We start from the raw sequence: 11,604 nt of genomic DNA, 5'->3' as shown, positions 1-11,604 counted from the left end.
TGAGAAGCTCAAATGCAAATGCTTTAAACAAGTAATCAATTATGAACATGATTGCAGACTTATCAATTGATAGAATAATCATGTCCCCTCTACGGTGTAGTCCATTAGTAAGAGAAGCACATACACCTGTGTGTTTGCACGTTGTTTTACTTCAGGTAATGCTATGAGTGAAATCCTGTGTAATATTAACGCTGGTGATGGACTTTCACTGCGGTATGCTCTGTCACCTCTGTGTCGCTGGTGTTTTCTCAAAACGCTGTGCCCATCCAGTTTAGAGAAAATACAATCAAATTTACCAAATGATGCCATCATGAGTGTGAATGCAGAAACGGGTGAATAAATGAATAAATTGCCCAGTGGATGGAACATATAAGCTAACACATGCATTGCAGGGCTCGGGGGCTGTCCTGAGGCCAATCATTTAGCTAACACACTAATGAAAGCGTGTGTAGTGCGGCTAAGGGCAGCCACCATGGGAGGTACCACTCCCCTCCCTCCTCATGTTGGGGAGCGTTAATAGGCTGGATGGAGCCAATGGAACTCCCAGGAGAGGCCTGCTGATGAAGAGGAAAACCTGTCGTTGCCTTCACTAATCACTGCCTAATGGCTGCAGTAACACAGGTTTTACAAATGTGATTGGGCATGTGTGCCTGTGCACATCTGCGTGTTGTATGTGAAAAATACTGGCGTTTTAAGATATCGGTTATTTCACTAGAATGTTCTGCGCCTATTGTGTTTCTATGGTTGGTTGTGTGCATATTTTGCTAACAAAGATGTTTGGTAGAACTGCATTTTACATAACAAGTGTAAGGCTATTTTGCTTTTCCGAGTATAGTTGGATTCACCATTACCAGAGCATAAAATATGAAGATTTGGTTGTTGTTTTTTTGGTTTGTTTGTTTTGTATCATATCTTTAAAGGTCTAAATATCTAAATCACTGTCAAACTGACTGTATTGGCTCTAAATACAGGAACATAATCTCAGAATTAAATTAGAGCTACAACAATAGGCAGATTAATCGATTAGCTTTTCAACAGAAATTAAATCCGATAACTGATTGTCGTTGTTTCACTTCCAGCCTCTGGAATGGGAGGATTTGCTGTTTTTCTCTGTTTTAGTTAAACTGAATATGTTGGTGTTTCAGGCTGTTGCTCAGACAAACAAGACATTTAAAAACGTCTCCGGCTTTTGGGAAACTGTGATTTCATGGACTAAACAATTAGGCTATTGGCTTAACCACAACATTGAACAGCTGATGAAACAATAATTCAAATCCTGAGTTGCAGTCCTAAATAAATATTTTCCCCTCTGTTTACAGTAGGACTAATATTAAACAATAAAGCAGCCTTTTATCTCATTATGACCAATTGAGTGACCCAAAATTATGATTTTTTTTCATCAGATCTGAACATTAACTTTATCAAGTGTTGGTCAAACTTAGAGATACATATAATAAGATCATTTAAAAAGAAATACATCACAGTGAGCTGATGACAAATATAATTATTGACATTCACTAGACTAAAATGATTAATCACTTAAACCTAAAGTTTAGCATAAATTAAAGGATGAAAATAGCATTTAAAATGTTCCCATTTATATTATAATTGTGGCAACTTTGGGGCAGTAAGCCTACACGTGTTTGGCATATTTTCTGACAGCACATAAAGCCTCTGGATTAATCACAGCGGTTTATCAAGTTATACTGCATTTAAAGGAGCGGCGCTATTGTTCACCGTGCTATTCTTACTTGTCCACACGTCACGCAGGGTTCCACGTCAATTGACCTGATGTTGTCAAAGCCTAACTGTCAAACTGAGCGTTACATGAAGCCTGCAGGTTGACGCCGACTCTATTGGCTACTGGCTATACTTTTAGCCAACGTCACCGTCAAGTTATAAAGCGTTAAGAAATCAAGTCCGGTCAAGACCTTCAGAATAAAGTTCGAATAATAAAGAATTTGTTGCAATAATTGAGCTTTAAACTTCCCTCTGGGTAAAGGATACAGCAGTTGACAAAAACAATATCAAATCAAGATCACATCAGTGGCTTTTTCTAGAGCTTTCCATCAAATCACGCGGTCCTCATCCGCAGATTAGTTCAGTAATGGAAATATACGTGGTGAAACTTTCCATGGTTGTGAGCACCAGCTGGGACTACTCATCCATGTTGATCTAAAAGTTGCAAAGTGTAAAGTCTAGCCAAATGCTCCAAAGAAATAAGCAGGCAGCATTTTAACTCTACTGCTAGGTCCATACAAACTCCTCAAACTCAATAGTCATCAGTTAAAAAACAACAACTAACAAACAGCAGGGCCAGATAAGAAGACAACAGAACTTCTGAAATTTGATATGTCAGGCATTGGGATAAAGTTTACATTAGCCATCTGTGTGTTTGTGCCACTAACTGTGGGCTGTTCATTGCATTAAATCCAATGTCAGAAACCAGAAAACAACCCGCACCTTCGTCTCTTCTCGTCTAATTATACGTCTTTGACATAACGCCATCACTGTACCTTCTTCATATTTTGTTGATGATGTAAGTACATTTTCTAATGTTTAAAACTAAAATGATGGCCATATCCTACACATTGACCCTTCAGCCTGACGGTAAGCAGGCCTTGGAAAAAGCAGTTGACATCTGTCTCAACTCAAGGTCCACTTGTTCACTAACTTGTTCTGAAAGTTTCAACCGGGTCATCAGCAGAAGGATTTCTGATGAAAAAAACAACATAATTATCATAATGATCAGCTTTATCCAAAATGGATGATGCCTGGGTCGAAAATCCCCCACTCTATGACTTGCCTGGCAAATGTGCATGTGAAGTCCTGGAGAGATTATGGAAAGTTTGAACATCTACATGGCAACTGGCAGACTCATGTGACTTGGTCAAAAGCTGCAGAACAAGTAAATGTATAGTAGAAAACACATGGGCGGCAAATTGAGAAAATGCAACCTAAATAGAGTGCAAGCAGTAAAACATGGCTGCTACACTTTTATGCCATGTTTGAGACTCATTATTGAAGTCCACCATCTACCTCAAATTGGTGTTGGAAATGAGCGAAAAAGTATTATATACAGTACCAGTCAAGAGTTTGGACACACCTTCTCATTCAACTACTTTGAAGAATCTAAAATATAAAACATATTCTGGTTTGTTCAGCATTTGTTTGTTTACCACATAATTCCATATGTGTTCCTTCATAGTTTGGATGTCTTCAATATTAATCTACAATGTAGAAAAAAAAAAAAAAAAAAAAAACCATTGAATGAGAAGGTGTGTCCAAACTTTTGACTGGTACTGTACATATTTATCTTTTTTTTCCCCACTGCTTTCTTCTTTGCAGGACTATCCTGCTTTGGTGTGACATTTTGTACTACGGCTCCTTCTTTATGGTCAACACCAACATATTTGGGATTGTCAATCTTGGGAAGATTATCTCCCTGGTGATGAAGAGAGTCAGTCTTTTTATCCGGTGTCTGGCCTCCCTGTCTGTACACATGAGCTAGTTCGACGCTTGAACCCTACTGGTCCTTTCCAAGCGTGCGTAACAGCCAAGTCCACCCTTTTTTTTTTCTTTTTTTTTTTTAAGTGTCCTCTGTGCAAACTGTGAACGGTTTTATTTTGAACACTTCCTGTAGCTTTCTATCTAACCTTATCTAACTTTGCCGTCAGCTCCGTGCGGTAAGCCGAGACTTCCCTGCTTATCTGTCCAATCAGAGTTTACCTACAGGAGTGGAAGTTGGTCGCTACTATGTCAGTCAAAGTTGTGGCGTGGAGATCCAGAGAAGAAAGCCGACAACTTCAGCCAAGTTTCTGTTAGTGACGGAGCTTTATATATATATATAAATATATATATATATTTTTTTTTTTTGCTTGACGAAAGAGGTGACCCGAGCGACACGGTATGGGAACATAACACTGTACCTTTGTGCTGGGCTGAGTTATGGGTGTCACTCGCTGCTGTGTTCCTGAATGGCAACACCGACTGCTCCTCCGGGTCGTGCGTCCAGCATGCCACGCAGGCAGATAACTCCTCCAAAGAAAATAAAAGTTTTCCCTAAACTTGTAAGTGAATCCCACACTATGATACTTTGACATTTACTCTTTTCTTTTCACGTGGAAGTTATTTAAAAAAAAAAAAAAAAAAAAAAAAAAAAAAAAAAAAAAAAAAAAACCCGAAAGAATGATGATGAGGATTAGGAGATACTTGAGGGGAAGTGGGAGGGTTCTTGCGTTTGTGTTCATCGCCTCTATCGTTTGGCTGCTGCTCGACATGGCTGCACTTCGCATGTCAATGAACGACGTGAACAGCCAGCTGCTGAAGGAGCGAGTGGTGAGAGACAGGGAGGTCTTCAAACAGCAGGCCCGGGTGTCACAGGACCTGAGACGGGGTTTAAACACCCGATCCAGAGGGTGGACTTGGCTGTTACGCACGCTTGGAAAGGACCAGTCGGTTCAAGCGTCGAACTAGCTCATGTGTACAGACAGGGAGGCCAGACACCGGATAAAAAGACTGACTCTCTTCATCACCAGGGAGATAATCTTCCCAAGATTGACAATCCCAAATATGTTGGTGTTGACCATAAAGAAGGAGCTGTAGTACAAAATGTCACACCAAAGCAGGATAGTCCTGCAAAGAAGAAAGCAGTGAACTTGGATCTGAATGAGGTTAAATTAGAGGAAAGTAGAGTAATAGATGGCTCTGTTAAAGCAACGTTACCTGTGGTAGTTCCTAATATAACCAAAGTGCCACCTGGTGTTGAGGAAAACAAACATGCTCCACTACAGAAAGGACCCACTAAAACTGGAGATGTACAAAAAGCTGTGGACAAAATTGATTCAAAGACAAATGAAAAAGGCAAGAATGAACCTAAGGCCAAGACTGGAACAGATGTGAGTCTGCCTCAGGGCGGGGAGGCACACCCTGTTAAAACAACAGATAAGGACGTAAAAGGAAAGGATGTAAATGATAAAACGGAGGAGAAACACGTCAGGGCGGTCGCCAAGAGTGACCTCGCCAAGAGTGACCTGAAGGAACCGAAGGAAACCCAGAAACTTGCAATCAAGCTCCAGGCAGCAGAGGACTCCAAAGGTAACTCCACTGTTGTCAGAAGTTCACACGCTGTCCACAAAGTGTTTGCTCTGGATTTGACTAACGCTCCCAGAGATGCCAACGCGGTGGGGCAGTTTGGTCAGGCAGCACTTGCCGCCAGTAATGAAGATGCAGATGTGAAGAAGAGGTGGAACGAAGGGCACTTTAACGTCTTCCTGAGCGACAAGATTCCAGTGGACCGTGCCGTCCCAGACACCAGGCCGGAGACGTGAGTCTTTATCCTCTACATTTTACCTCTCAACGTGCCTTTAAGCTGAATTTATTTATTTTTTTTGCTGATTTTTCTCTGTTGTTGTTGTTGTTGTTGTTGTTGTTTTTTCCCAGGTGTGCACAGAATCTGGTCCACGATAACTTGCCGTCCACCAGCGTGATTTTCTGTTTCGTGGATGAAGTGTGGTCGACGCTCCTCCGCTCTGTGCACAGTGTGCTCAACAGATCTCCACCACACCTCCTCACAGAGATCATTCTGGTGGATGACTTCAGCACAAAAGGTATGTGTCCTGAATGCATCACGGGTGGGGCTCTGGCATTATGTACAGGGCTGTGCTAAACAAGATACGATTGCTTGTTTATAGCCTAATGTTTTATAGGCAAACTAATATACTAACTTTATCAACCTTTCTTATCTGACTCTAGGCTTTCTTTCTCTTAACTGCTTTATCATATGTTTATTTGTCATATGGATTTTCTTTGGGTGAAGTCAGTTTTAACCCTAGAGCCTTGTCAAAACTGGCCAAAGTCAATACCAATATTTGAGAGTTTAAAAAAATAAAGGTATTTTTTAACCCCAGAGCCTTAGTTTGAAAAACCCCGGTAATTTTTCTCACATACATACACCAATTTCTTATTTTCATCCACAACGAGGTCCAGGTCCACCAAAATCAAGATGAGTCGCACAACTCTGTGTGACCTTTTTTGTTTTGTTTTGATTTACTTTCATGCATTCTATAAACGTTTTTTTGAGTACTATCCAAGCTATGTGGATACAAGAGTTGTGACAATGATACGTATGAAGCGAGACATTTAACAGTTGATGATAAACGAGAAACTGCTCTCTGGAGGACTAATGAAGTTTCAAAAAGTTTCTAAAGCTGATATCATCAGTTAATGAATAGAGCACTATGTAATGCACATGATTATAGTTGGAGCTTTTCATTCAAATGTAGCAACTAACATTTCAATATGAAATATGTAACTTTAAGTATATTGAAGAAAAAAAAAAAAGTCCTAAACTATTATTAAAGACTCGCCCATTACATGGTTCCTGGTCATTTGTGCAAGTTTAAGCTAAGTGGATCTAAATAGGTTTTCACATTTTAATTGCTGTATGTCATCTGTTCGAGCTTCATGCACTTGTGTCTGCTGCCAGTGTTGTAAAATCATTTGTAATATTTTCTGACGGCAGACTATCTGAAAAAGCAGCTGGATACGTACATGTCCCAGTTCCCCAAAGTGCGAATCATCCGTCTGAAGGAGCGGCAGGGCCTCATCAGGGCCAGGCTGGCCGGAGCTGCTGTAGCCAAAGGTAACCACTGCTATACTTTTATTTTCATAAATATCTCTAATGTATGGTTTGCATATTTACTATGAACAAAGATGACGGCTGCAAAGATGAGGGGATATGTCCCTCAAAGAAAGATGAAGGCAGTTGTTGCATGAAATTGTCAAATCATGTGGATTATATAACACTAAAATGTGAAAGTTCACATATGGAATAATAGTCTTGTAACAACTGGAACATGAAAGCAATATCATTTACAAGTCACACTGAGCTGCACTGCACATTATGTGTTCAGTAGAGACCCACCTATTGTATGCATATTGTTTACTTACCTAAACAAACAATTGCCTCTCAAGGGTTGCGCTCTTATAAATGCTCGTGTGGTTATTTGTTTAACGGCAGCAGGATGCTTGTGTCCTCTCAACGCCCTGTAGGTGAGGTTCTTACCTTCCTCGACTCCCACATTGAATGCAACGTGGGCTGGCTGGAGCCGCTGCTGGAGAGAGTTTATCTGGACCGTAAGAAGGTTCCCTGTCCGGTTATTGAAGTCATCAGTGATAAGGACATGAGGTGACTCAACACTGTCTATATTTGACTTTTCGAGTAATGTGGAAGTAAATGTCATTTTGAAGTTTGTTTTTTTTTGTTTTTCTTTCCTTCCTCTTTATAGTTACATGCTAGTTGACAACTTCCAAAGAGGTATTTTCAAATGGCCTTTGGTTTTTGGCTGGAGTGCGTTACCAGAGGAGTACATTAAGAAGAACAACATGACCATCTCAGACCCCATCAGGTACCTAAACAGTCAATTTATATGTTCATATTGTATTATTATTATTATTTGTACTTCATCTTTATTTTCTCTTATCTCACAGATGTCCAGTTATGGCTGGAGGTCTGTTCTCCATAGACAAAAAATACTTCTATGAGCTTGGTGCTTACGATGAAGGCCTGGATGTGTGGGGCGGGGAGAACATGGAGATTTCATTTAAGGTATATCACTCATCTTATTCAGACACAAGTATTGGACACAGGTGTTTGTGAACCCCCTTCGATAGTTCTCTCTCATGACTCCTTATCCTACGTGTTGCACATTTGTACAGATCTGGATGTGTGGAGGGGAAATCGAGATTATCCCCTGCTCTCGAGTGGGACACATCTTCCGAGGACAGAATCCCTACAAGTTCCCCAAAGACAGGCAGAAGACGGTGGAGCGTAACCTGGCGAGGGTGGCAGAGGTCTGGCTGGACGAGTACAAGGACCTTTTCTACGGCCACGGCTACCAACACCTGCTGGATAAAAAGACCATCAACATCGGCAACCTCACCGGGCAGATTGAGCTGAGGAAGAGGCTCCAATGCAAGAGCTTCAAGTGGTACCTGGATAACGTGTATCCAGATATGAAGCCTCCCTTAGTCAAAGCTGAAGGCCTGGTAAGTTGTTGAATAAACTTTGTTTACGTTTCCCTAAAAGATCACTTAAAAAATAAATGCCTGTTCTGCTTTCCATCAATTGAGCTATTGTTATCTGTGATGACAAACCCAAACACAGACTGTGATTGTGCTGCTTTGGAACAATACATAAGCTATCTTTTAAAGCTTGTGAAAGCTTTCTGTCAGGATCCATTGAAGGCAATAAAAACAGCAACAAGACCCATTGTAATGCGTAACTCTAAATGAGTAAACAGTGCTTTGCAGTGCTGTTGTTTCAATTTATTTAACTTTATACATTGTTTTTCATCTCATTTTTCCTTTGTAGGTCTTTAATCGTGGCTTAAGAAAGTGCCTCAATCTGCAGAAAGGCTCTCTGTCGTTTGACGTATGCGACCTCAGCAAGCAGGTGGGTGTCTTCATTTTATTTAACAGATTATTTGACTACAAAAATATAGCAAATGTTTCAGATGTTCAGAACAAAAACATTCGGATATTGTGCAATTTTGGCTTCACGACTGTGGCAATTATGGCGGGGCAAGACCAAAGTATCCTGGAACCAATCTAGATCAGGTCAGATGCAATCAGAGTCCAAGACAGGAAGCAAGCCACGATAAACAAGGGTGAAGTCCAATAACGAGGCCAAGCCTTTCTAAATGTGGTCTTTTTGGATTCAGACCAGCCGCTGAGCCATCCCTCAAAAATCTTTCATTTTTCATGGGACATAATTACATCCTTGTCACTCTTCTCTCTACTTTTCTCTCTCTGGTATTCAGAGTCAGCACTTTAATTACACCTGGATGAGACATGTTCGCCAGCAAGATCTATGTGTCGTTCCCCACGGCAAGGGCAGCGGCTTTGCTTTACAGTTATGTGACAACGCCAAGCCTGAACACCGCTGGTTCCACAAATCATCCAACTCCGCTCTGGTAGGTTGACTTTGGATGTGCCGTTTGTTTTGTCTGCTGTCTCTGTTTCTCTCTCCTTTCTATACTCGTGTCATTTTCTTAGTCTCTGTAATACAAACAACAGGACTGGCCCGCTTCAAAATGTTGCTGTCAGTTGGAATAAGTGTAGTAGAATCAGAGAGTTTTAAGAGACTAAAACGTTAATCATGTTATCCTTTTTTGTCTTTCGTGAAGGAGGATCACCTCATCGCAGAGTTTGTGTCCAACCACATGTGCCTGGAGGCGGGGCCTAAGGGTGACACTCTTAAGCTGAATCCATGTGAAACCAGAAACGCCTTCCAAAAGTGGCAGTTCACACACTACCACGCTTAGTTACGAGAATTAAAATGTGTAAAACATGCACTATAGAGTCCTTCAGTGGCCTCATGTTACAGAACGGTCTGTGGTCCTGACTCAACACCCAGCGGTCAAGAGGAGGCGGGAAGTACTTTGGTGGCGCTAACGTGGGTGGTGTAAAGCAGAGGGTGTGGGGGATGTGCAATGTTTCTAATTTCCTTTTTGATTATATCGCCACGGACGGACCTCGAGTTTAAAACACTTGTATCAGAAGAAAGAGAGCATCTTCCCTCTGTTTAGGAAGATGTGGACCAGAGTTTGCTAAAGGGATTCAAGTGAATGTCTACGGAAGAACACTCCATTTTGAGAACAACATATCATCTCACTGCCAAAGATACAACAGTGACTGTTATATTTGAGATGTAAAAAATATTTTTCTTTTTGTGTTTGCTCTACTGGGTCTGATTTAATGACTTTACTCCCCTGTCATGTAGAATGTATTAGTACTAAACATATCACGAATTTCCTGTGAGACATCATCTTTTCCAGATGTCTTTTACTTTTATGTTTGATGAGGCACATGGGTGAAACAGCTGCTTCTATAATTTTAAGCATTATTTAGGTGTTGGTTTTGTTGTGAAAACTGTCTCTTTTTTTATAAATTTCTTCTTGTCACTAGAGGGAAGTGTTGTTCAAAACATGCAATAAACCTGTGCTGTGATAAAGTGACCCCTTATCAAACCCCTTCACCAAGTACTGAGAGATATGCATTTGATTAAGAAACTAAAAATAAAATGATGGAGATAAAGATTTAATAGCATGTATCTCTTTATTATTATTTTGTATCCACCAGTCTTTCGGACATGTAAGTATGTATGTTTAGTTTATCACTCGAAAATGTTTACCATAATACTAGAGGTTAAGATACCGCAGCTCTAATACCAAACAACAGCTTAGCTATTAGTAGGATTATAAAGCCCTGAGCGTCTTATTTATGTAATCTTCTGCTCAAATACCTGCTTTACATAACAAGATGTTTTCATCTTATATTACATTACATTACATTACAGTCATTTAGCAGACGCTTTTATCCAAAGCGACTTACAGGAAGTGTATTCAACATAGGTATTCAAGAGAACTACTAGTCACCAGAAGTCATAAGTGCATCTCCTTTCTTAAACAAGCATCTCAAAGCATAAACCAGAGCAAAAGTATAGTGCAGAAGCAGATTTACGAATACAATAATTGCAACAAACTAAACAAATAGGATTGCAACAAACTAATACGAATACAATAAGTGCAACAAACTAATACGAATAGGATAAGTGCAATAAACTAATACGAATACAATAAGTGCAGCGAACTGATACGAATACAATAAGTGCTACGAGGAAGGCTCAGGGTAGTGCTTCTTGAAGAGGTGAGTTTTCAGCCTGCGCCGAAAGATGGGCAGCGACTCTGCTGTCCTGACGTCAGTGGAGTCGCTGCCCATCTTTCGGCGCATCGTAAAACCATCAAATTAAAATATAAAGTACATATTAGATATGAGATGTTTATGAGGCATTGCTCTCCCAGATAACAACAGCACTCTTCATTTGGAAATCTTGTTTCACCTAGAGAGTTGCATCAGAGATTTTCTAAATTTACAAGTAGATTTTAGAACAAATAAATATGTAAACTGTGCACCACATGGCATAGATGAGCAGTCAGTTTTGTTATGGATCATGACCAGCAGTTTCAATTTTCCTTAAAAGATCTTATAACAACCATCTTATAAATTCATCACCATGTACTCAAACTCCTCTATCTTCTGCCGGGTGTTGCCTCTGCGGATCTTGCGGTAGGACACGGTGCCGTATTTGGAGGAAGAGAGGTGGTTGAAGGATTTCTTTGGCAGAGGCAGAGTGGAGTAGCCTGGACTGGAGTTTTGATGGAACCCAACAGGGAGCTGCCTTTCACCTGACATCTGGAGATCAGCACTAGAATTCTGCTCTGGGTCGTCTGCCTCCCCGTTCAGCCTGGTATAACGCTGCTCATTGGCTTTATATACAGGTTCAATGTTTGGGGTCACTTCTTCTTTCCCAACTGGTAGATTCGCTGAAAAGAAGAGGAAAAGAGAATCTGTTTTGCATTCTGTAAACAAAAACCTCCCTTAAAAAAACAATCTATTTTACCACACAAAAATGCTAAATTCCTCTTACCTTTTTCTGCTGATGTATTTTGCTGTGTTTGCATGTCTGTAATTGTACCATTCAGAGATTCTCCACAGGTGCTCGCTGACTTCTCTGGAGTTAGGTTAGACTGTGCTCCTGGT

General features: G+C 40.5%; 1 protein-coding gene across 1 annotated transcript; it reads left to right on the top strand.

Annotated features, from left to right (window-relative positions):
* Positions 1-4,185: 4,185 nt before the first annotated feature.
* Positions 4,186-10,087, top strand: LOC129104618 (polypeptide N-acetylgalactosaminyltransferase 5). Its single transcript, XM_054615392.1, is given in 11 exon segments — positions 4,186-4,390; positions 4,393-5,326; positions 5,443-5,609; positions 6,524-6,643; positions 7,054-7,189; positions 7,290-7,409; positions 7,492-7,609; positions 7,720-8,049; positions 8,375-8,455; positions 8,823-8,975; positions 9,189-10,087. Coding segments are annotated over 11 exon segments (2,499 nt in total). The 5' UTR covers positions 4,186-4,188; the 3' UTR covers positions 9,327-10,087.
* The last annotated feature ends 1,517 nt before the right edge of the window (positions 10,088-11,604 follow it).

This window comes from Anoplopoma fimbria, chromosome 16, assembly GCF_027596085.1.
Source record: "Anoplopoma fimbria isolate UVic2021 breed Golden Eagle Sablefish chromosome 16, Afim_UVic_2022, whole genome shotgun sequence".
Classification (NCBI taxonomy): Eukaryota; Metazoa; Chordata; class Actinopteri; order Perciformes; family Anoplopomatidae; genus Anoplopoma; species Anoplopoma fimbria.
The sequence above is the reverse complement of the archived record's forward strand: the minus strand, read 5'-3'. Positions and strand labels throughout refer to the sequence as shown.